Consider the following 25,950-nt stretch of genomic DNA (forward strand, 5'->3'; position numbering starts at 1 on the left):
GTGCTTTGTTAACTATAGTCACCATACTGTACATTAGATCCTTAGAATTTATTCCTTTTTTTCTTTTTTTTTGAATTTTTTTTTTATACAGCAGGTTATTAGTTATCTATTTTATACATATTAGTGTGTATATGTCAATCCCAATCTCCCAATTCATCCCACTACCCCCACCAACCCCGCCACTTAGAATTTATTCTTGTAACTGAAAATTTGTGCCCTTTGACCTCCAGCACCCCATTTCCCCCTCCCACTAAGAGAAACATTTGAGAGATCGTCATACTGCTATGTTCTCATACATCTCAAACATCCTAAGTGTTAAAAAAATGTTTCTATCATTTAACAGTGTCAATTCTGATTTCATTAATCTGGAACATCACTGGAATGTAAACCCCCCGAGAATGGGGACATTGTTTTGTTCATTGCTATGTTCCCAGCACTCAGTCACTAAATAAATAGTAAACACCAAATAAATTGTTGAATGAACCAACAATAGTTTTAGATTTTACCATTGTAGTTAAGCACATGCCCGTAAGTGACAGCATAAGGAATGGGAAAGAAATGGTTAAAAATAAGCATCTGGTGTGGTACGGTAAGGAGATATGCATGTAAAGTGTAATAGGTATTCTATAAACTGTAGACTTAGATTCCTGTCTCTATTGTGAACTGTTTCTTTTCTACAACAGTGATCTCTCTTTTTAAATTATAGTGCCTTTGCTACCCTGGAAGAGGAGGCTTGTACAGAACTTGTTCCTTACCTTGCTTATATACTTGATACCTTGGTCTTTGCATTTAGTAAATACCAGCATAAAAACCTGCTCATTCTTTATGATGCCATAGGAACATTAGCAGATTCAGTAGGACATCACTTAAACAAACCTGTAAGTACCTATGATGAACTGTTAAGGAAAAAATTAAATATAAAGCATAGTTACAATCAATAGGTTAACATATTTGAAAATTAACGTGTTTGGGGAGATGTGAACACTTAGTGTTTGCTGCTTTAAGAATGTAGAGCTGAAAAAGACAGCAAGTGTATTCACCTTTTAAGTAGTATTTGAAAAAAATATGTGCAGGGTGTGAAGATTACAGGAGCATATCACATGAATGCACCAACACTTTTTAGAGTGACTAAATGAAAAGGATAAAGGTTTTATACTCTGGATTTCAGCTTTTACTTAATTCCAAGTAGTTTTGTGTCTCACTTAATAAACACTAGCTTTAGAGTACCACATCTAAACATCTGTGTTTTCTCACTGGAACTTACAAGTATGAGGAATACACTAAGGTAAAATAGTTAAAAATTAGGGTAATAGATTAAAATGCTAAATAGTGGTACAGAAGTGTGGCTAGGAAGCCAGACTCTGTCTCTAGTAGTATTAAGAATTGAAGAGATGGGTGGAATTTAATTTGTTTAAATAGGATTTAAGTAATATTAGAATTTTAATATAGCTCGAAATTCCCTGCTGAAGAATAGATTTCATGTTTATGATTACTCTCTGAAACATCATAAGAAATTGTCTGTGTTTATAAGTTATACTTAAAACTTGGTGCAGTGCACTTGTTTGTGGGTTTGCTTTGATGTTGGTTGTTTTGGTTTTGTTTGGTGGGGGGATTCCTAATATCTTAGATTAGACCATTTAGAATCTGTGCTCCTGTTTACATGATTACTATGTTTATTGACTTGGTTGCGTGAATTCTTCCATTTTAGTAAGAACATTTAAATGATTATGAATTTTTTTCTGCAAATGTCCTTAATAAGTTTACCTGTCATTTATAACCTACTGCACAGCAGGAGTCATTACATGTCACAGGCCCCAGGTCTAAAAAAAAATTCAGTCAAAGAATGAGTCTTAAAATTCTTTCAGTAATAATTTTACACAATTACTGTAAATGGATTTTAATTTTCATAGACTCAAAATGGACTAGTTTACATATGGTAGTGGAGCTTTATGTGTTTTTCATCGTTGTAATTAGGAATATATTCAGATGCTAATGCCTCCACTGATCCAGAAATGGAACATGTTAAAGGATGAAGATAAAGATCTCTTCCCTTTACTTGAGGTATGCTAAGCTGGTAACATTTAGTTAAACTGTGTTTCATCAGAAAACACGTGTTCAAATCTAAAATGGGTATATGTGGTAAGTGTTAATTTACATTCTGAACCATTTCTGTTAAAATGCTGAATAAATATGTAACTTCCCCTAACTTTAATTATGGTACATCTAAAATTTTCTGTTTTCACAGAAATACTGTGAAACAGAAAAAGTGTAATGGATGTGTTACGCTTTTTTTTTTTTTAAGTAGACAATGGATTGAATTGTATGTTTTCTAGCCTGCTCTACTTAATTGATAGTAAATTATCTTGGAGATCTTTCCATATCAGCATATATATGTCCATCTCTATTTAACTATTTCTTTATATGGATATATAGCCATGTCATAATTGACATAAATTCTTTTATATATTATCTGTTGTTTATACATACATATACTCATATATATGTGAAGTAGCATTGGGACTCTGATGGGAGGGACTTCACTTTATACCTTTTCTCTCTAGTTTGAAGTTTTGTTTTCTTGTGTACTTAAATGCTTTTTTTAACCAAAAAAAAAATGTATATGCTCTTTAAATAACTGAATACATTCTCAAATGTGGTAGCTTAAACCTAGACGAATTGATATTGGTAGAGCCAGTTCAGTCATTCTTGTTCCCCCTGTCATTCAGGGGTCACCACTTCTGCCATGGATTGTCCCTAACCAGCAAAGTAAAAACTTCTGTGACAGAGCAATGGCTAATCCTGGGCCCAACAAAACAAGAAGAATTATTATGACTAGATATATTTACTTCCAGGCAGGGGCTCAGAATGTGCCCAGTAAAGTCCACCCACAGTATTGACCAGAATGGGAGGATAAATAAATGTCTCTCTTACATTTGAGGAAAAAATAGGAATACATAATACTTAAATCTGTTTCTGAAAGATAATGTTCATTATAGAAACCTTTACATTTTTTTGAGGAAACCTCCCCTGACCAGCTAGTAAACTTAACAGCAATGAATGGCATCCAAAGGAGAGGTTTGAAAAGGTAAATCTGCTATGCTATAGACTAGTAGAACAGGCTCATAAGTGACCAGGTTCTTACTGAGTACACTTTGAAGCATTTATCATAATCTCCATTATACCTAGAAGTTTTACACATCTGCGTTATCCTTTCTAGTGCCTATCTTCAGTTGCCACAGCCCTGCAGTCTGGCTTCCTTCCATACTGTGAACCTGTGTATCAGCGTTGTGTAAACCTAGTACAGAAGACTCTTGCACAAGCAATGGTATTTTTAAAAATTTTTATATCTCTCCCTTCTTGCCATATCATAAACATTTTTCTAAGGATAGGCATAATGTATACAAACTTTTTAATTGATTCAAAGTTAAGTTTTCAAAAAATTGTGTCTTAATTTCAGCTGAACAATGCTCAACCAGATCAGTATGAGGCTCCAGATAAAGATTTTATGATAGTGGCTCTTGATTTACTCAGTGGCCTGGCTGAAGGACTTGGAGGCAACATTGAACAGCTAGTAGCCCGAAGTAACATTCTAACACTAATGTATCAGTGCATGCAGGTGAGACTTATTAAATTGAAATGAATTGAAACCTGGTTCTCTGTGTCACATTGGGGTTAATTTCTTCTTCTTTCTTGCAGGATAAAATGCCAGAGGTTCGACAGAGTTCCTTCGCCCTGTTAGGTGATCTGACAAAAGCTTGCTTTCAGCATGTTAAGCCTTGTATAGGTATGAATATTTTCTATTGCTGTGATGTGATTTTTAACATTATTTTTCATCAGCTATGGTTTACATTATTAAACTGAAATACCATGAAATCCCAACATTTATAAGTGTACATTTTACTGGTTAGAGCTGCTCTGATTCAAGCAGTCAGGATGGGAACCCCTCCCTGTTCCTTGTTTCTTTGAATTCACCATCACTTCAGCAGCTCGTTAGGCGTTCATGTGACTGGAGAGAAGTTGGAGAAGTATTACTTTAGAGTAAAGGACATGCCCACCTGTGAATCCTTGGTCCTATATGCTAGTTCATGGATACTTCTTGAATAGCCTCTCTTTTTTGGTAGAGGTACCCAGTAATAATAATAATCAGGTTTTCTCATGATAAACCAGCATAATTTTTCAGGTACTATAGGAAACTTCAAACAACTTTCTTAAAAGTAAATAATGATTTGTTTCTGTTGAAATGGCATAGCATTTGTCTTAGCCTTTTGTGAAGATAAGAAGGGATTCCTTGAATAATGTAACCTGAATTGCTGTCAGACCCATGGATTAAATGGGGTTTTGGTTATTTTTCCTTCATTTCTATATCCCATCATTTAATCTTGGTTTAAAGCATTGATCTAAAATGGTTTTTTCTGTTGTTGTTTTTTTTTTTTCATTTGATACAGTGTGCTTTGGGGAGCCTCCCTCCAGTTTTTATTAAGATATAATTGGCATATCATTGTATAAGTTTAAGGTGTGCAATGTAATGATTTGATATATGTATATATTGGGAAACGATTACCACAGTGTTTAATTAATAACATCTATCACCTCACATAGTTAAAATATTTTGTGTGTGTGTGGGGTGAGAACTTTTAAGATCTGCTCTCTTAGCAACTTTCAAATATACAATACAGTATTGTTAACTATAGTTATAATGTGATATACTACATCCCCCAGAACCTAACTTATTTTAGAACTGGAAGATTGTACCTTTTGACCTTCAGCCAATTCCCAGTTATACTTTTCAATAATAACTGTCTTTCTGAACTTTGAATAATAACATTATTTATGACGTATTAAAGTAAACCATCAAGTTTAAGCCTAACCACTCTAAATGAAAGTGTAATGAATTCTTGTTTTATGGAAAGCTTGTTCTACAAATATTTGCCACCTGATTTAGTTTTTATGAGTTTAAACTTGTATGAAAGATTACATTTCTTTTTTTATTTTACGACTTTATAGATCACGTACCTTCTTCAGGAGGTACAGTGTGTCTAGTTGTCTCCCTGTTTTTAATGTTACCAACCATGATGATTATTTTCCAGGTTAGTGTTTCTCAACTGGAGCAATTTGGCAATGTCTGGAGACATTTTAACACTGGGGGTGTGTTACTGGTGTCTAGTGGGTAGAGGCGAAGGATGTTGCAAAACATCCTACAACACGTGAGACAGCCCCTCGCCACAATAGAATAATCTGACCCAGATTATCAGTGTTGCTGAGATTGAGAAACTGTGAGATCGACTGGTTTATTAGGGGTTAAAAAATGATATTCTAATTCTTCATTTTGTAGTGAGAATGCATATATAGAGACATTTCCCATATCAATAAATTATTGCCCTGAGGTACAAATCATATAGGAGAAGAGGCAGGATAATTACTTGATTCTTTCTCTTTATTTACCAGTTTTCAAAATAATAATTGATTTCCAGCATCTTCCACGGGTATCTATATTATGTTTCAGAGTTTAGTTTGTGTTTGTTAGAGTGTCAGTATGAACTCATGATGCTCAAATTGTCCTACCGCTGGCAACAGGAGCTTTACCAACTTGGGTCCGGAGTCTTTTCTGGTATGAAAAAATAGTCCAGGCTTGTTTCGTACATTTCCTGCCCTTAGCCTGCGGTGGGACATTACTCTGATAGCCCTTTTTCCTTTTAACTGGAAAGTGATATTTAGAGACCACAATCTGAGCACTAGGGTAAAAGTTAATGTAAAAGCCAAAATCATTGATTTAAAATTTTCTGAGTGTGAAAAACCAGCTTTGAAGAAAGTTCTATTGTATCATGTTTTCCTCACTTTATTTTAAATTTTCTCAGTCTGATGACAAGAGAGATTACTCTGACCAGCTCTTTTTAATGATACTTAAAATAAAACCAAAACTTGGGCTTCCTGATACATTTCACATGAACGTTCAGTGGCCAGATACTGCCTCCTTCGGTTTAAGATAATTATTACCAACAGCTTTTTTTTTTTTTTTAAGGCTGTTTCTTGCCTAGATTTCAGTTTCCATCTGGTAGATTTCCTTTAAAGCACAAAACACTGCTATTGAGAAGTTTACTACATAGTTTTTAAAAACTTTTTTTTTCTAGCTGATTTCATGCCAATATTGGGAACCAACCTAAATCCAGAGTTCATTTCAGTCTGCAATAATGCTACATGGGCAATTGGAGAAATCTCCATTCAAATGGGTAAGATTTTTTTCCCCTTTAAAAATATACATTTTTAGATAATTTAATATTTTATAATGAGCTTTATATATATGAATATTATATCACAGTAAAGGGGGCAAAAATATTTTACATTGATATTTTAACAATGAAATTTTTCTTTTTTGTTTTCTCTTTTGGGAATGATCTAGGTATAGAGATGCAGCCTTATATTCCTATGGTGTTGCACCAGCTTGTAGAAATCATTAACAGACCCAACACACCAAAGACGTTGTTAGAGAATACAGGTACCATATGACTGAACTGTTATGGTGAAGAGAAAATTATTTGCCTTTTTATTTTACGTTAAGATGTGTAGAGAAACTAAAGCAAAGCTAGCTTTAGAAACCCAGCTTATTAATTAACAGCTAATTTGTATTCTCAGTAATGAAATATACTGTTTTAGCTTCATTCCATAGCCAGTTTTCAGAAACTTTCAAAAAAACACTTTCTCCCCTGTTATAGTGTTTTAATACTGCCTAAAATGGGCCCCAACTAAAATAACTATTGAATGATACGAATTTTACTTTTACATTAATTCAGAGAGTACCTGGCAGCTGGGGAGTATTTTTTTTTCTTTTTTTTTTTTTTTTAATCTGTAAAAATGTAGCCAAAAATAGATTGCATTATAGTGACTAGTTCATTAATAATGGCATATGTATTTTGTATTTTGTTGTATACTCTTCTTCAGATTGGGAACTTAAAGCAGTATCTTGTGGGATTTTTATTCAGGAGGCTTGTTTCTCTTTTGCATTTATAGAGAGCATGTTTATATTAAAGAGTACCTTCCATACTATAAAACACATTTCAGGGTTATTTCTTTCCACCCTCCCTGATTTTTTAAAATGTAAATTTTGTTTTCAGTCAGGCACATTTTTTTCTTGATATACTAAGACAATTCCAGTAGTATATTCATAGTCAGTGAATGCCTTACCAATATACTGGACAAGGAATCAAATAAGTTTTTCTAAATAAAAATTTATCTTCAAAGGTATTTTAATTTTACATTTTTTAATTATAGAAAGTTTATTATATCCTAATGTGATTAATTAATGTGATTATTGGTATGGAAGGAAATCTTTTAATTATGAAACAGTTATATGGCTGTTTGACTGTATGGGTACTGTTTATATCATAAAGTGAATTAGATTTTCTTGCTGAAAAGTATAAAAAGCTATGTATAGGATGGTTATGAAATCTTGTCAGGTTTTTATCTCTTTAGAATGCAGTACCTATACATGACATTCAGATTTGGAACACCTGGCCATTATCAAATTACTGTTGAACCTTAAGAAACTTCCTATTTATTTTTAAATGTGAATGCATAACTGCAAATAAATGTTGAGTGTAATGTATATTAAAGTTTCTTGTGGGATATCAGGTGGTGAATTTGTTATAGTTCCTTGAACAAATTGGCTTTATATATAAGATTATATTCTAAGTATGAGTCTACCCTAAGTAAATCAAAAGGTAGTTGATAATGCCCTTCAAGTTGATGGATTGAATTGATATGATTAAGAAACACACTTGGGATTCACTGTATTATTCTTATCACAAGTGACTGCAGGAAATGTTTCTCTTATTCCATCCCCAAAGGAGGGGGGTGGATAATTATTAAAGTAAAATCATTGTCAGTAGGTAATATCTGTATATTTTAGCAACTTAATTACCATTATCTTAATATTTCATAAAGCCAATTCCTTAGTATATGCAGTTACTTGCTTTTTTTCTAATTAGTATATCCTACACTGAACTTTTTCAATGGACCATCATCTGCTTTATCGCATGTTTCATTGGGTTGTTCATACTTGCCTGTTTAATGAGAATGTTGCATAGTTTGTGTCTTTTGAACATAGGTTTTCTTTCTCTTGCTTCATATGAATCTGCTGGATTTTAGTATTATCTGTGTAGTTTGCTTCAAGTAATCCTTAAACATTTTTCTTTATCCCCCCACCTTTTTTTTATGAAAGGTTAACCTGTAAGTTTTTGAGAGAACACCATTAAAGCACCTCATGGTTTGTTTTCTGTTTGTTTTTTTTTTTCCCCGTTGTGTATAAATGTATTTATATGTAATGTACCTTTGAATTGCAGAATGCAGTTCTGAGTTGCACTTGTTTTAACTCTGTAAATTTAAGGACTTAACTGAATTTTGATGGTGAATATATGTTTGATTAATTCCCACTTCAAATTTTTAAAAATAAAATATTAGCATGTAATCAGTGTGTTTCATTATCTATTATCATGTGCTGTGCATTTTATAGCAAGGACAGAATATTTGTTCCTTTGGTCCACATATCACATGTCATTACAGTGGACTGTCTAAATTTCCTTTTTGTCAAACAGGGTTTGAAATTAGTGGACTATTTGAGTTGTTATCATCATCACCATCCGAGGTTTTTTTTCGGAACGGGATTTGACATAGCACAGCGATTTTCCAATCCATTTATTCAGTATGTACCATAACACCTAAAATTTAATAGTTGATTTTGATATCAGGCAACAAATGGTCCACTGGCTTGTTTTGGAAATGCTGGCAAACAAACCAAAAATATACCAAAATTTTGATCAGATTCCTAGATAATTTTCAAAGAATGGAAATCACATAGAAAGCTACGTAAAGAAGTGAGAAAGCTTTTAACTGTTAACTTCTGAGAAGTGTGTTTGAATAGACAATTCAGAAATGTAATCATTTACATTTACTAGTATTTCTTGGGGGAGAAAACCTAGATTTCATTGTTAAACTGAAATTTCAACTGGCTTTGAAGGAAGAATCTAAATCCATCTGTTTAATCGCTCATCATTTTATTAACAGAATATCTTGACACTTGATTGAGCGAGAAAAGCAATTCATCACGGTTTTTGGTGTTCTCTCAATCTTTAAAGTTTTTTTAATTCCTTTTGTTTTTCTTTTTCCAAGAGTATGCCATATATGTTGCTGCCCCTTATTATAGGGGGTGGTAATAAACAGCACTGGTGAAATCTTATGTTTATTATCATACACAAATTCTGTTGGTTTCTGTTTCTGAGTTATTTGTTGTTTTTTCTTTATTTTTTCTCCTTCCCCCTCATTTGCTCATGTCTTGGTTGGCGTTTGGTGGTGTATAACCGTGATTGCGTTACCTTAGCAATAACAATTGGTCGTCTTGGTTACGTTTGTCCTCAAGAGGTGGCCCCCATGCTACAGCAGTTTATAAGACCCTGGTGTGTATTATTCAATCTTTTTTTTTAATTCATTTTTCTTCACTCTTTCTTTCTCTTTCTATCTCACTTTTAGATATATTTTCAGTTGGTTACAAAAATCACAATCCTTAATCATTGCCAACCATGTGACTAATCTTGTCCTATCAGGTTTGTGAGGTTTTTCAGTAGCATCGTCATGTATATTTATTTTATGTTGTGGCTAACGACTAATTGATGCATGGGATAAGATTGTCACATGCTTGCTGTGTTAAAAAGCTTGATTATACATAAAAAGCATTTAAATATCCACCAGTAAAATAAAGATGCATGCAAATTCTATAAATTTAGGTTTCTGCATTGTTTCTTTTTTAGAATTAATTTGAAAACTTGGATTGCATTAAGAAATACATGTTTAAATTTGTTATGTATAAAAATCTTATTTGCTTGTTAATGTAAAAATTAAACATCTACATCATAAGTTGTATAATAATAGTTTCTACTGTGGCAGTATATCCTATGTTCTGCTTCTTTCGATTGACAGTCTTTCAATTCAAGACATTTTTAGTAGTGTTTAATGGAATACAAGTCATAATACAGTTTTAAAAATGGGTAATTTACTCTTGGCTCAAGCTCATTAATAGTTTAAATGGGAAATTAAAATCAGTTGTTATTACTTAGATGCAATTTATTAGTAAGAATTGTGAATTTCAAGGTTTTCACTATATTGAGATTAGATGGGCCCAACATAATATAGTAAGTGTGAGAAACTTTAAGCTTTATGAAAATTCTTTGAATATAAACATTATCTCTACTCTGGTGCTTATTCCATTAAATACTGTCCATTAGTATTGTAGTTGAACCTGCTTTTTACTTAAATGCTAAACTCAATTCTATAATTTAATAGGTGCACCTCTCTGAGAAACATAAGGGACAATGAGGAAAAGGATTCAGCATTTCGTGGGATTTGTACCATGATCAGTGTGAATCCCAGTGGAGTAATCCAAGTAAGATGTTCAAAAGGATTTAACTTTTAGTGTTCTGAATTATGAAACTCTAAAGTTTAAGCTATAATTATTAAAAATATTACCTATTTTTACTGAAGATAACTGAAACAAATTATGTTTTAAATGTGTATTTCCTAATATCTTGAAATGATGATGCCTATTTTTATTTCCTAAATGTTTTTTTGGTCCTGACATATAATAACAGCAGATTGGGAGAATAAAAGTTATATTCTTGACTTGAATTAAGCCAAAGCTTCTTTCATTCACATTCAGACGTCACTTATTTACTTTGTAAATGCTTCCTAAAACCGTGAATATCAATTTGCTGAGTTTGAGGCTGTCTACACTTCAGAGGGTGATCAAATAGTAGGATACTCTTTCTGTTACTTAGATCAGAAACTCAGTAGTGAATAAAATAGAACACTGAATCAACCATTGAAACTGCTTTAACTTTGAGAGTTTATGATTTAGTGATTTATTCATCCTTAATTTCATTTCTTAACACTATTTCATACTATATTTAGACATCTTTAGCCTTTAAAAAATTATTTGGTGGCAGTACTAAACGTGAATCTGATCAAACCTCTGGATCCAGCTGACACACAAAACATAAAGGAACGTGTTGATTTACACCGTATGTATGAAATCAACAAAATACAGGCTGTGGGGCTATAGGTTAAATGCCCCAGGTTCCTCAACAGATGAATTGTAAGGAAAAGAAAGCATGGGAAGGGTTTTCCGGAAAATAACCTTTCACTTTCAAGGGATAGGTGCTTTGAACATTTTTTAACTGAGACCTTTTGATACTTCCTGTCTTACGTGGATTACTGTGTTGTTTGTTAATTCAGGTTTAGAAACATTGTGAAATACCAGCTTATAAAATTCAAAATTGATGTAGGTGATAGGCATTGAAAACATATGAAGTAGAACTGGAAAAAAAGTCTTTTGGCTAATTTTACATTTGTATAACATTAATAACTTACTATTAAAACAAGCCAGTACTGTCTTAAACGATGGTCCCTAGTTGCAAAATAACCTCCTGGCATTGAGTTTATGGGTTTTTTCCAATATTTAAGAACTTTGTGTCACCTTTAATACATTTTAGAGGTATCTGATGTGGTATATACCATATTAAGAAGGAGCATTTTCATACAGGGTTTTTTTTTTTGTTATTGTTGTTTTTCCTTTTGCATTAACATTTAAGACAGTGACAGTAACACGTGTGGTCATGAAATCACTACCAACTTAAAAGTTGGTATAAATTTCTACTTTTTACATACTTTATTTGGGTATGGTTAAAAGAAAATGTCTTAAGTTTTATTCTTTTATGTTTAAATTTTTAATCACAAATTCTGCATGTATATATAATTTAAATTTTTAACATCAGACTTTGATATTCAGAAGACACCGGAATCATAATTCGAATAAACCATAAACTTTGGGCACGTGGCATTTTATTTGCTTAAATATGTGTTTTATGCACATATTTTAGTATTAGTGGTTTTATTTGAAATTAATGAGGTTTTCTGAATTTAATAGTAAAATTTAAAGTAGTTGTACATCAGCAGTATCTTGTATGTTGTATGTTGAACTGTTGTTTCAGTAAGATAGTCGAACTTGAAAAATACTTAAATGAAGTATTTCAAGCATATACCTGTCACCACCTTGTTCTTCTGGTCAGAATAACCTGATTATCTTATAAATAATAGTCTGAGCATTGGGGGTTTTTTTGTTTGTTTGAGTTGGGTTGGGCTGGGTGCTGTTTGTAACTATATAATTTTTCTTCTAACTTATCATTTCATTTACATTTCTATCTGGAGGTGGATCTTGAAATTTAGATCTATAAATTCCTATGCTTTAAGTCAAACTTGTTTGGTGTATACTTAACTAGCTTTGAATTATTTCTAGGCCAATCAGAACTGTAAAATTATTGAATTTATATAATTAATTCCATCAATGAAGATTTTTTAAACTGGTGCTTATTTGATGCTTTCAGTCCTTGCTGATGCTACACGTTTACTAGACTGGGATTTTGTAATGTAAAATGAAATATTGGGTTGGCCAAAAAGTTTATTTGGGTTTTCCTGTAGCACTAAATTCCAATATAAACTGAATGAGTTAGAGGTTCCTTGATGGTGGAGTAACAGGGACAACCATGAAGACATTACTTTAATTCCTTATTATAGCTGTTTAAAAAAGTTGTTTTTTTTTAACCTAGGATTCTGTTGATATATATTCTGAAGTTTACATGTATCTTTTGTTGTGTTTGACAAATACAGTATCAATTGAAGATGTATTTCTTGCTTGTTATAGGATTTTATATTTTTTTGTGATGCTGTTGCATCATGGATTAATCCAAAAGATGATCTGCGAGACATGTTCTGTAAGGTAACTAAAAAGTCTTTATGATGCACATCATGTGACTGTTACAGTCTTAGTTGGGAAATTTAAATTATATTTTTATTTCATATGAAACTTAGACTCTTCAAATCAGTACTGGTAGACTATATAACCTTTGTTCTTGGTAATAAAGAAGTTGATTTGATCTTTTCTTAATATACAGTAGTGACTTTGTATCAATAGAGCATGTATTTTAAAAATATTTTCTCAAGCAGTACCACTGATTCATGAAGTCCCGTTATCCCACCTATGCAAAATAGCATGTATTTTCAAAGATGGCTGACTAAGATTGGAGTGTAATATAATCTATTGAACAAAGTAAATCTAACTGGTCACAGCAAGGATTAAACCTGTGTGTTTTAGTAATGCCCCTTGTGGTTAACTCCAGTCAGCCCTCAGCCATAACAAAATAAGAAATAAAATGCTGCTACACATTTGAATTACCTAATATTAAAATTAGTGAACTAGGGCTTCCCTGGTGGCACAGTGGTTGAGAATCTGCCTGCCAATGCAGGGGACACGGGTTCGAGCCCTGGTCTGGGAAGATCCCACATGCCGCGGAGCAACTAGGCCCGTGAGCCACAACTACTGAGCCTGCGCGTCTGGAGCCTGTGCTCTGCAACAAGAGAGGCTGCGATAGTGAGAGGCCCGCGCACCGCGATGAAGAGTGGCACCCGCTTGCCACAACTAGAGAAAGCCCTCGCACAGAAACAAAGACCCAACACAGCCAAAAATAAATTAATTAATTTTTTTAAAAAATTAGTGAACTATATAGTTGCAACTATGAACCCCCAAAGCTTTGTGTATTTTCAATTTGAATAAACTTAATAAGGCATAAAAATTTTAATCCCTTGGGTGAATTCTATACCTTTTTGCTTGCTTTTCATTACTACTATGTCAGATTGCTTAGAGTACTTCTGTTACTAGGACACTTGCTGAGTTCTAACCTTCTCAAAGCAAAGTGCAGCATATTCTATGAGGTGCTTTTAGGCAAGACATGGAATGGTGTAGAATTCAACAAAGTTTGAGAATAACTACTTTAATAGGGGTAAAATTTTAGAATAATAAAATCAGTAGTGTTTGATTTCAGAAGCTACGCAGATATGAGAGTTTCTCTTTTGTTATTGATAAATTAATGATTTTTTACTTTTTTGCAGATCCTTCATGGATTTAAAAATCAAGTTGGGGATGAAAATTGGAGGCGTTTCTCTGACCAGTTTCCACTTCCCTTAAAAGAGCGTCTTGCAGCTTTTTATGGTGTTTAATCTCATACACTTAGGCTGCAGTCCCATAATTAGGGGTAAGTTGTAAGAAATTTGGAATTTTCCAGGATGAAGGAACTTAAGTTAGGACTTCAGTCTAAAACTACTGAATAGAATAAAAGCTATTTGTTTTCCACAGAGGTTGAGTAAAACAGTCTCATGTTATATTTGACTTAAAATTACTTACATGTAGGCTGGAGATTGATTGATTGATTGATTGATTGATTGATGAGCCAGCAAGCAAGATAAAATGCATGGTTCCACTTTGAATCCTAGGTAGAAGGAAATCCAAGTTGGTGTACTAGTTGGATTACTCACCATTTCTTCAACCAATCCTTTTTTTAATTTTTGCCCTTTAAGAGGTCACTGACATTCACTGTGGCAGGGTAGAGATGATTCATTTTTAAAGCATGAATTTATAGTCTCATATATCAAGGACTTCCTGTGTTGCGAGCTTTAGGGAAAATCCAAGTAGAATTGGAACTGGATTTGGTCTCAGTAAATAGGAATATTTAATATTTATTCTTCATATTTTATTGAACACCTTCCTTGTTCCCAGCACTGTTTTTTTAAAAGATCAGTGGAAGATTCTTTTTTGATTTGGGGTGGTAGAGGGGAAAGTCCACCTGCACTCTTGTTGTTTGAGTTTTTCTGACTTAAGTCAAACTAACAATTCTGGTCTTTTAGCCTTAGTTCCCTCGTTAGGTTATTTTGAGGATTAAATACTATTCTATATGTGGTGCCAGGACTTCGTATATTGCCTAACACACTAAGTTGGCTCAATAAATATCAGTAATATGGGTTAGTACAGTGAGCCAGGACGCACTTCATTAGTTTTTGAACATGAACTGAGACCTGTTCAACTGGAGGGTCAGAGAGTGTACTCAGTGTGTGTTGAGAAGGCATACACTTACTTGAATTACCTTGTATGTTGGAGTTTCTGTTTGCATGCTTGCTGGTTTACTCTGAGCTAGATTTTAAACCTGGAAAGATTTGAACATCTAAGTTGACTAGCCTAAAAGGGCAGTAGAAATGGACTTGCAGCCTCTGGAATGTCTCAGAGCCCTTTGTGTGTGTTGTCCCTCAGTGGTCTTGAGTCCTTACGGCTGTCTTGTGGCTTTAGCATTTAAGAGAAGTGCTTGATTCACTTTACGTTAAATCATGAGAATGCAATAGATGAGAAATAACTTTTAGCATCAATGGCTAAATTATTCAACAGTGAGCTAAGTCTTGAGCACTTTCAGGTTAATAACCCTGATTAATAAACCGTATGTGGTCTCTGTCATTTCACCAGTTATGAATTAACTGTAGTGATCTTCATAAATGTCCAGAGTTTCGCAGGAGTAGTTAAAGTTTTGTTGTGAAAGGACAACTGTCAGGTACTAGTTACAGTCTCCCAGTAATCTACCTTTATTTCTTAATCTTCTCATAATTAAAACTGTGCTAGCATTGAAAAAGTCTTTATCAGGAAAATGAAGAGGCCTGAGAGTATAGGACATGACTGAGTAAAATAAGTCACGCTCTTTTTTTTTGCTTAACGTTGGGAATACTGGCAAAAATGATAATGTTTCATTTCTCACTAAGGAAAGTGATTGTCCTAAAGAAAGTGCTAACTTAATTTTGAAGAAAGCAAGGCAACTTGTTATATAAGAAATAATCGGCTCCCATTGGGACCCATTGTGCGAACGAGGATAGATAATTAGACTGATGGCAACCTACAAGGCATATTTCATCTATATTTCATCTGTATAAAGCGCTGCACACCTCTCTGCATGTCCCCAGCTTGGCGTCACTTTTCGTATCTGATGCAGGTGACAGCTGAGAGCTGTAGGAGAAGGGAGCAACATGGTTCTCATTGACGAGCGTGATCTTAGGCAATTTGTACAGTTTCTCATTTTCTTTAGGTAGAGATAGCATTGCTACCTGATTAATTTTGTGTTCCACTGGCTTTAAAAGAAAAACAATTTTACGTATAAAATTGTTTCTGTTTTCTTACAGGTCCTTCAGTCTTGGAGACTATGAGGGAGCCTCTGCACCCAGGGAAAATGTTACCCTTTACAGGGGGGAAGGGTAAACCAGTAGGGAATACAGTACAATCCCAACCCTACTGGGAGGGGCGGGAGGGAGGTGTTGCCGTCACTGTATTAAGTCGCTGTTGGGAAACGTTTTAACATCTGGAGCCTTTGTGGGTGGAAATCTGTCTCCAATTACAACTCTGCACTGGATGTGAAGAAGCAAAAAAAAAAAAAAAAAAAAAAAGAAAAAGCTATTCAATCTACTCACAAAACAGTACATTCTGGAATATTATGGGGAATTGTACCAAAACAAGAACCATATAAATGATGCATAGGGATGAGAAAGAGGAAAAATTCTATAGCGCACAATAAAGGAAACCTAAGAATGGGGATTAGAAGACAGTAAAGTTTTTGGGTTTTTTTTGGTTTTTTAGTTTTTTTTATTTAAAGGTTTTTATAAAATTTCCCACATTGATGGGGACTTGTTTTTGCATGCTGATGAAGAACTACACAAATGAAAGCTAATAAGAGTTAAAATCAGCTTGCCTACCCATAATAGTAGAAGCAGGTTCTTGGAAGTTACAATTTAAGGTACCCCAGAAAGTTGGAAATAAAACAAAACAAATATAAACAATGAAGCACCCTGTGAAATGCCAAATGAGTCACTCCTTTTACCTTTGTGGGGTGGGCAGGGAGGGAGGAATAAATGGGGTTGGACATATCAAACTAAAGATTGACATCTTGATTTTGCATTAAGACATTAATGTAGTGGATATAATTTGATGGTTGTACTTCATTAGATTTAATTTCTAGGCCAAGATGTTATTTTTAAAGTGCAGTTTAAGGTTCAGGCATGCATTCTGGCTCATAGTGATTGAAAGTACTTTAAATTAGTGGGAGAGTAGCATGCTTGCATCACATAGAGTGAGATTGGTATTCAGTTACCTCTGTTGCGCCAGTTTGTGTTGCAGTTTACCAGTTCAGTATAGCCCTGCATTTAAAATTCCTTTTTAAGATTTGTGGATTTTATTTTTATTAAGAATATAGATATAAAGTACTGTAGTTTACAGCTAGGCCTTGAAATATCTTTTTAGGATCTGTTAGGAATAAGATTGATATTGTATTGTGTGTAACCTGCACAATGTGGAAAGCTGATATACCTGTGCAAAATCTTTGCCTCTGTGCTGTCAGTGTGATGTGCTTTCTGCATGGTTATATACTACTAGTGATTTTATCAAAACTTCTAAAACTTAAATTACATGGTAAAAGATCTGTAAGAGGCTGCATAAATGTTAGTTGGCACATAAAGACAATTGTAGAAGTTGAAGACATGATTGCTATATTTCAATGTTTATTCCCACTCAACATATTGCCTTCTAAGCTTTCTTTTTTTGTTCAAAGCATGATCTTAAAGATATGTTTAAGTTAATGGATGTAATGCAGGGTTCCTACACTGTATTGGCGCATGTTGGTGGCCCTCTGTGCCCTAGATATATGCACACAGGGTGCAAGTAAAAAGCTACAGAGTGAAAGTTGGTTTGGATCCTCTTCATTTCATTTGTTTAGCTTTTCTGTTATTTTTCTCTACTTACATGTATTCCTGTGAATAAATCCTTGTTAAGTTAACCCTTTACTTTTCCTTCCATGTGTATTTTCTTATATACTGTGAATGTGAAAACCTAACTGGTACACTTGATCTTGTGTCCATATGAAAGTGCAAGTCTTTATTAATTTGGATTGCCTGAACAGTGTATCCCATGATGATGAAGGAAAATGGAGAGATTTTTCTTTTTAACTCTGCTGGTCAGAGATGAAGCCACACCTTTCCATTTTTCAATGCTGCATATTTAATCTGCAACAGAAATGTTAAGCCATAAAAACCTTTTTATATTTTAGTTTGTCACCTTCACATTGCAGAATAAATACTGAATAACCATTTTTGTAAGCAGTTGCTCCTCTTTGCATGGTTCTCTTCCTCTAAAGGTGTTGAATGATACAGCCATTGCACTGAAGTTTGAGCTGTATGTGTGTGAATTTATAAATACCGTTTCAAAAAATTTCAGATGCATGGTAGCATGCAGAAAGGTTTTTGTTGTGTGTGTGTGTGTGTGTGTGTGTATTTTTTTTTTTAACATGTTCTTTCACCTTCTTTCCTCTACTTTGGCTTTGCAAATTTCAGTCTGTAGAGCCTGAAATTAAATCATATTTTTAATGTACAGTTTTTTTTTTAATTGTAAGTTGGATCCAAAGGGTATGTAGCATTTTGCTTTCTAGTACCATTGCCTCACTGGGAGCTCAAAATTTGCTTCCTAGCTAGTCTTTAAAACCTGATTAGGGTAGCTATTTTATCCTTAAATTCTAGTGATATACTGTAGTTTTCCAAAACTTTTTAGAATTTAATATGGGAGATATTTTAATATTCTGGAATAAGTAGTAAACATTTTAAATTGAAAGAATTTTAAATTCAGAATTCTCCTGAACACTTTAAAATGAACATACAAGAACAACCTTCAATAAAGTTATCTGGACCTGTGATAATTCTCTATTGACTGAAAAATGTTACCTATTGGATTGAAAAATTAATTTCTAATTAAGCAGATACGTAACATAAGAATGTGCCCTTTTTTGTAGTCACTTAACGTGTTTTTAAATTAAAAGGAAATATAATTTAAAAATACAAAATATAAATAAAATATGACTGACAACCTGAGATGGGGTTGGGTTTTTTGGGTTTTTTTCCCCCTTGAGGTTATAGTTTCTTCCTAATTATATTTCAGATACATAGTATAACATAGGAATTTGCAGAAGCCATTTAAGTTATCTTTTGAGGTAAGCTCTGATTTAGCGTTTATTCTGATAAAACTTAATACATCATGGGATATATATATAAAGCAACTTAATTCTTGTGGTGTAGTCTTAATAGTTTTGAATGTTGACTGAATGTCTATGAAATTGTGAGTTTGTCTTTGTTACATTCCAGTGTTTCTGCCTCTTGGCATGCTTAAAAGCACGGCTTACTTCATCTGCTCCTTACACACTAAAGTGCTGTTAGTGTGCTCAACTACAGAAATAGCCGCTGCTAAGTGATGTAGATTTTCTACTTGAATATTTTTATGTTGTAGGAACCTCAGGAGGTCAGTGTTTACTGTTTTATATATGCCTTCTTTTTCCTGTTTGAGCTTCTCTCTTTGAAGGATTCTAACAGAACAAAAGCTGCTGATCAACCTAAGTTGGAAACAGAAAGTGTATTTAATATAATTTAAATGCATGTTTGGCAGTTCCATGTTACAGTCCATTAGTAAGTGAACCTAGTGCCACAGACATTCATTTATTCAGGAAAGAATTTTGCTTTTTGTATTGTCTAATCTCTTTAATAACTTCATATTGTGTAAAAAAGATCACTTTTTTATATTTTTTGGTTGGTTATTTTCCAAATAATCAACATGTAAATAATCTTTAAGAGCCAGTTCTGATGCTTTACATTATACTGCTACTTGATTTTGTGATGCAGGTTGGATTTCAGAAGAATAGATTTTAAAACACTTAACCAAGCCATTACATCTTAAAAACAAAATAAGTAGCATACATTTTGTAATTAACATATTGATAAACACTGTGATTTTTTTTGTTAAGACTTTTTCATTGACCTGAATTGCTTAAATTGCATATATTGTAAAATAGGATCAGATGTATATTTTAAAATAATTTCAACTGACTTTCCTCTATTGAAATGCTTTGTCTACTCAGTTATAAAATATTCAGATACAAGTTTTATCTCAGGTGAATACTCTTGTATCCTTCTTGCTTTGGTGACGTATGCTTATAAAGAGTCATCATACTTGTAGTCTTTGTTTTTTTAGTGTATTTCATGAAGAATCTTTCCATTTAGTCTGATTTTCCAATCCTTAATTCTTGCAGACTATGGTGGTATAAGTCCTTCCTGGCGAGAATTCAGTTTGGTTCTCCTTTTCTCCAAACTCTTAAGATAGGAAAGTGGAAAATTTTTCTGTCATATATTAAATTACCCTGCATAGCTGAAATGCCAGAATTAAAGTATGTCTTAAACCTTTCAGTCTAAATTTAACTTAAATCCTTTGCCATAAAGAAAAAAGTGGGATTTTTTGCTTCATATAGTTAATCTATATTATTCATATTGAATGTATTAACAGATAACGGTGCAAAAACATTCTTCCCAAGAGAAGAGTGTATCGTGCATAACTGCAATTTAAGTCCTTCCTTTAGTAGTACTTTACACACAGCTTTGCTTATTGAATTATTTTTGCAAGTAATACAAGGGGGAAAACACTTAACTGTCGCTACTAGTACTGTTATTGAAATGTAGGCATTGAAATTTTGATGAAAACTGGTCTTCAGATTAAGGGCCTAAAATAATCTAGATTAAAAGTCAGATCAATAAAGAGCTGTGTAACAATATTATCTAGTAATAATACCATGCAAGAGCATTGTATACCTACTTAGTACCTAGTCATACTGTATTAAATATGGAGATATTTCTAATGCCTCTTAAAAATTCAGTTTTACGTGAAAGTTTCATTCACTTGTACACTTTCCAGGTGACTTGTGACTAATTTTTTCAGTCTTACATAGATCTTCCCCCCATTGGTATTATATGTAGAGAATTCTTTATCTTTATGCCTAATTATTATGCGTATTAATTTTAAGGTATACATTTAAATTATAGCAACTGTTTATTGTGATTTGTATCCCAGAATGTATTGTTTTTATTTTTATTTTTTAATGTATGCATGATTTTGAGGGAAGTTAAAATGGTGATTATTTTTTTCACCTCTTGTACATTTTAAAGTCAAACCAAATCTATTTGCCAAGCATTATATCACTAATTAGGAAAATAGGCTTTTCCCGTGTATTGCAATTTTTGTTCATCTACTATAGAATCCCCTTAACTATGTGACTTGGTATTATTCACAGTTAGCTATTTTGCAAGTTCAGTTATCTTCCTAAAAGCTTATACTGTAACATGGTTAGCCTATAAGGCAATGTTGGTTCCCTCCTAATACCAGCCTCATAAAGGGGTTCCGCTGTACTTTCCCCATATTGCTTCATTGTTGTTTTTCCTCTGTGGATATATAACCAAATTAAGATTGGATGAATTTTATGGAGATAATAATAAGACAATACTATATAAGTAATTTTGCTTAATAGATTATCATCTGTGAGAAGAGATGTTTAAACGTGGTTGATGACTTCACTTCATATTATAAAACAGTTTTACACTTAATATTCATGTTAATATTGGGTGCAATAATTTAGTAGTTTTAGCTTTAGTTATAAATAACTGGATCTTTCTGCTGACAACTTAGGTTGTATGAGTTATGCTTAAAAGCTTTAAATCTGATGTTTCCTGTACCTGCCACACTATGTTAGAATGTGTCCTTCAAACATATCCTCCTGCAACTTCTCAAACTGTACTAAATTGATATTTCTTGAAGTCAAACTCTGTGCTAACAGATCTTCATTTTAAATAGAATACGGTTTTAATTTTTGATAAGCTGCTGAATTTTAAAGAGAGTTTTTTGGGGCCACCAAATATTTTGGATCATGCAGAGAATATATATTGTACTGTAGTAATTTTGTATTTACATTTGTATGATGTGACATAATAGATGTGAATGTTAATCACTGCTTGACTATGTTAATAAAGTTGTTTAACTATAGATGTTTCACTCTGATTTTTAATGGAAGGAAATGAGCTTTCTTCCCCCCTGTTCCCCCATCCCATTTTGGGTCCAGATAGGTCTTGTTGTCTTGTTCTTTGTTTTTTTTGTTTGTTTGTTTTGAGAGGGTTTTTTAGCTTACACTTTAGTGCACTCTTGTTTGACATCATCTATTTTTTTTAATTGAGTATTTTCTTAGTTGTATAATGTAGTAAAACCTGTTTTCCCCACATTTTAATCCTGTTATTGATGTATTTCTAAACAGTTGATTCTAGGTTCAGCTTCCGGTGGGAGAGGAAAAAGATACTGCTCTGCAAAAAAAGGAATTAAAACTAAGTGAAGTCATGAATAAAACATTGAAAGGATAGATTGCATGAATGTGTATGAACGTGTGGCCTATTAAGGCTTTCTGGTCATCCTTCAAAAAAATAAGACTTGTAATTTTGGAAATTAATATTTACAAAAGTAGTAGTTTCCTCTTCAGGTTGTAATCCATTATTATAGTTGCATGTTACTAATTAAATGTATTAATATATTTCAGAGGAAGTGTGTGCATAACTGTCAAGTACTCTTTGTTTTTTTTTTTTTTTTTTGGATTTATAACAAGGAAAGTGCCTGAGATTAGATTAGTGCAACCCAGAAAACTTTTAAGGGAAATGAGACTTGGGGTTTTTTTCCCTTTCGTTACCTGCACATGAGAACATTTGAGATACCTCACTTGGGTTGGAGGGGAGGGGGAAGATGACACCTGAGTATCATGTCTGAAACACATCATCAAGAAATAGTTTAAGATTCCAGAGTTTAGGACTTAGGTTGTGGAAGAAGATAATCAAAACCAGCCTAATCATTAGTTATTCATGATTCCAATTTGCTGCAGCAATCTTAGAATGTGCCTGTAGCTAAAAATCTTTTGTCTTTAACATTTTAATGAAATTAAAGTACAGACTTTTAAGATGTTTTCACTTTATACCTGTTTTTGAACAGACTGGTGTTTTTAATCTTGTGAGTTCATAATCAGCCTGACTCCAATCATTAGCATTACATGTGATTCTTTAGGAATGATTGGAAAAGTATTACAGCAGTTGAACTCCACAGCTCTGAGCTTGGACTTACTCATTGCTATGGTGAATACAGAAGCTGTGACTGTCATCTTGTCCTTAATGTCAGAGTCTTGTGTTGGCATAAAAGAAACTCCTGAAACATCCGCATAGATCTCCAGTGTTCAGTTCAACACAGTTTGCAAGTTACAGTTTAGAAATTCAACAGAATCTAAATCATTGGCAAAAGTGATACTGGAAAAATTCTTATACTAAGAACCTTAAAAGTTTTTGTGCCAGTTACTGATCTAATTCATTTCTGTACATATAGCCATTTTGCTCTGACAGTTTAAATTTTATACGATGTATTCCTTTTCTAGCTTTATGTTACCTTTTGAAGAGCTTCATTAAACAATTTAAGAAAGACAAGTGAACAGTTGTAAATGGATTTAGTACAACTACCCAGTAGAATAACTTGATGTTTCTGTGCACATATGAATAGTAGATTTGTGCATTGTTTTTAGTATCTAAGTTTGCCTGTTAATGTACATGATAGCTATGCTATGTTCTGTGAACAGTTTACACAACCGTCTTATTGTTGGACATTCAGAAATTATTTCTCATTTTTTACTCCTAGAAATAAAGTTATGATGAATGCCCCTATGCTTAAATGTTTGCATACATCTGTAGCGATTTCTCTGGAATTGCCATGTCAAAAGGAGATGGTTATAGTACAATTTCCTTTCATAGAAAGTTATACTAATTTTCATACCCAGCAGTAACTTCAATGGGTATTAACCATGTGTGTTGTAAATTGTGATTTAAATAGCATGATTTTCTAACTTTGTATTTAGGAAATTTTATATACAAAAATCATACTTTCACATTACATATTTAACAGATATCCGAGTCTTATGTCACAGGCACAATTCCTTAATCTTATGGAGCTTACATTCTGTTATAGCAAGGCAGATAAGTAACTGTGTGTTACATGGTGGCAAGTGCCAGTGAGATGGGAGGTGATGATGAAGAGACTTGTTATTTTAAATGGGGTGAGTGGACATAGAGGAAGGTCTGAGGGGGTGTCGTTTGAGCAAAAACTTGGAATGGACGTCTGGGGGTGACTATTTCAGGTAAAAAGAACAATAAGGACGAATGTCCTGAGACAGTAAAATGTTTGGAATGTCAGTTTTGCCCTTGAGTAAAGTTAAAGGACCATTGTGGGATTAACTGGATATGTTTTAAAGGAGGAATCGAGATTTGCTCACATACTAGAAATGGGTTTGAGAAAAGAAACCAAGGATGGCTCTTAAGATTTTTGGTCTGAGCAGCTAGAAGGATGGAAATGTTAACTGGAATATGAAAAATCTGACATTTGGGTTGAGCCGTCTGTAAAGAAATGTGGAGTAGGCACTTGGAGTTCAGGGAAGATCGTCTGGCTGCAGATGGAAAATCGGAAGTGTGTAAATGTGCTTTAAACCATGAAACTGAATAACACCATCTGAGAACAGGAAAAATGAAAGATGCAAGGACTAAACATGAAATTCCAACAATGAAGTCTTAAGGCTTGAGGAAAGAAAACTAGAGAAGCATGGTGTTCTGATGTATAGAACAAGTAAGGCAGAATTTACTTTCCATTTAGCAACCTGGAGGTTGTTTTGGCAGACTTTTTTATGGCTGTAGAATCAGAGTGAGAGCTATCGTCTCCATCCCTCCAGAAGGGTTGAGAGACCATAGGCTTCCCTTTTCGTCAAGACCACGTCAAGTAGCTTTGTTGTTTTCTAAAAACTGGGTTGTTCAAGAAATGTGGAAGCTTGTGAGGAGTGAACAGGCGAGAGTGGATAGATTACTTCCCTAGATGATAACCAGCGTGTAGTGTCTAAATTTAAAATTTAAAACATCCCCAAAGACTGGCAACAGGTTTTTGTTTGTTCCAAGATTATTGTAGAGTTCATGTGAAAAATCAGAGAAACCAGAAAAACTGTGAAAGAAGGTAGTAATGAGGGTGGGACAGTCCCAATCAGGTTGTTGGGTTTTGTTTTTGTTTTTTTGTTTTTTAATTATGGCTACATGAGTGAAAACTACTGATTCATACATAGGCAGCTCAAAAGAACTGAGTCCGGACACATCTAAATGCTTCACATGAAACTAGTATATGGCACTTAAGTGAAAAAAGATGGATTAGTTTACAAGTGTTGGGAAAACTGGGTAGGCATTTGTTTTAATTAAAAAAAAAAAAAATTGGGTTCCTATCTCAACCTCATACTGTGTACCAAAAATTCTAGATGGCTCTAAATTAAAGTACAATATGAAACCTTAAAGTTTCTTTTTTATATATAATCTTAGTGTGGGGAAGGCACTTCTAGGAATGACACAAACCCTGAAAGTCATGAAAGAAAAGATTGGTTTAAAAAGCCTAAAAATTCTGCATGACAACGTAAAAACTTAGGGGAAATTTTGCAGCTCCTTTTACAGAAAATGATTAATTTCTATAAATTTTAAAGAGCTCCTGTAAGTCAGTCAGACAACCTATTAGAAAAATAGGCAAAGAATATTGAGTTCACAGAAAATTTACACTTAGATTGCTTTCACATTGACAAAGGTCAGAAAGGCTTCGTGACGCACTTACCTAAGGAACATGGCAACCGGAATTCATACATTGCTAGCAGGAGTGTAAATTAGTACAATATGAAGGGCAATTTAGAAACATCAGAATTATAAATACATGCATTCTTTGACCTATAAATCATTCCCTAAGTACTTAACCAATATGATAGCTCATAAACAAATGAAAAGATACTACATATCTTTTCACAGTCACTAAATTCACAAAAACTGAAAATACCAATTGTTAAAGATGCATGATAGAGGAACAGGAACTCTTACAACTCTGATTTAGTATAACTAGTTTGGAAACTAGTTTGCCATTACCTAGTAAAGTTGAACACTTGTATACGCTGAGTCAGCAATTATACTACTAGGTATATACCTTGGAACAACTTCTTATGTGTGCCAGAAAACACACAAGAATCTTCATATCAGCATTGTAATAGCAAAGAATAAAAAGGAATAATCCAAATGTCCCACAGGATGGACGAATTTTTAGAATAG

At 33.5% G+C, this 25,950-nt stretch overlaps 1 protein-coding gene across 4 annotated transcripts in view; it reads left to right on the top strand.

Annotated features, from left to right (window-relative positions):
- The window catches only part of TNPO1 (transportin 1), an 87,231-nt gene extending 69,492 nt beyond the window's left edge, over positions 1-17,739 (top strand). For 3 of the 4 annotated variants that reach the window (XM_059916558.1, XM_059916561.1, XM_059916559.1), the window contains exons 14-25: positions 707-878; positions 1,975-2,061; positions 3,218-3,325; positions 3,458-3,616; positions 3,697-3,784; positions 6,129-6,227; positions 6,398-6,493; positions 9,371-9,446; positions 10,330-10,429; positions 12,743-12,817; positions 13,987-14,129; positions 16,090-17,739. In XM_059916558.1, the coding sequence (XP_059772541.1) occupies positions 707-878; positions 1,975-2,061; positions 3,218-3,325; positions 3,458-3,616; positions 3,697-3,784; positions 6,129-6,227; positions 6,398-6,493; positions 9,371-9,446; positions 10,330-10,429; positions 12,743-12,817; positions 13,987-14,094 (1,168 nt within the window). In that variant the 3' untranslated portion in view covers positions 14,095-14,129; positions 16,090-17,739. Of the gene's footprint in view, positions 1-706; positions 879-1,974; positions 2,062-3,217; positions 3,326-3,457; positions 3,617-3,696; positions 3,785-6,128; positions 6,228-6,397; positions 6,494-9,370; positions 9,447-10,329; positions 10,430-12,742; positions 12,818-13,986; positions 14,130-16,089 lie in introns of those variants that run through there. The other variant, XM_059916560.1, reaches the window with a different exon arrangement.
- Positions 17,740-25,950: the final 8,211 nt, after the last annotated feature.

This window comes from Balaenoptera ricei, chromosome 3 (genome assembly GCF_028023285.1).
Source record: "Balaenoptera ricei isolate mBalRic1 chromosome 3, mBalRic1.hap2, whole genome shotgun sequence".
NCBI classification, from domain to species: Eukaryota; Metazoa; Chordata; class Mammalia; order Artiodactyla; family Balaenopteridae; genus Balaenoptera; species Balaenoptera ricei.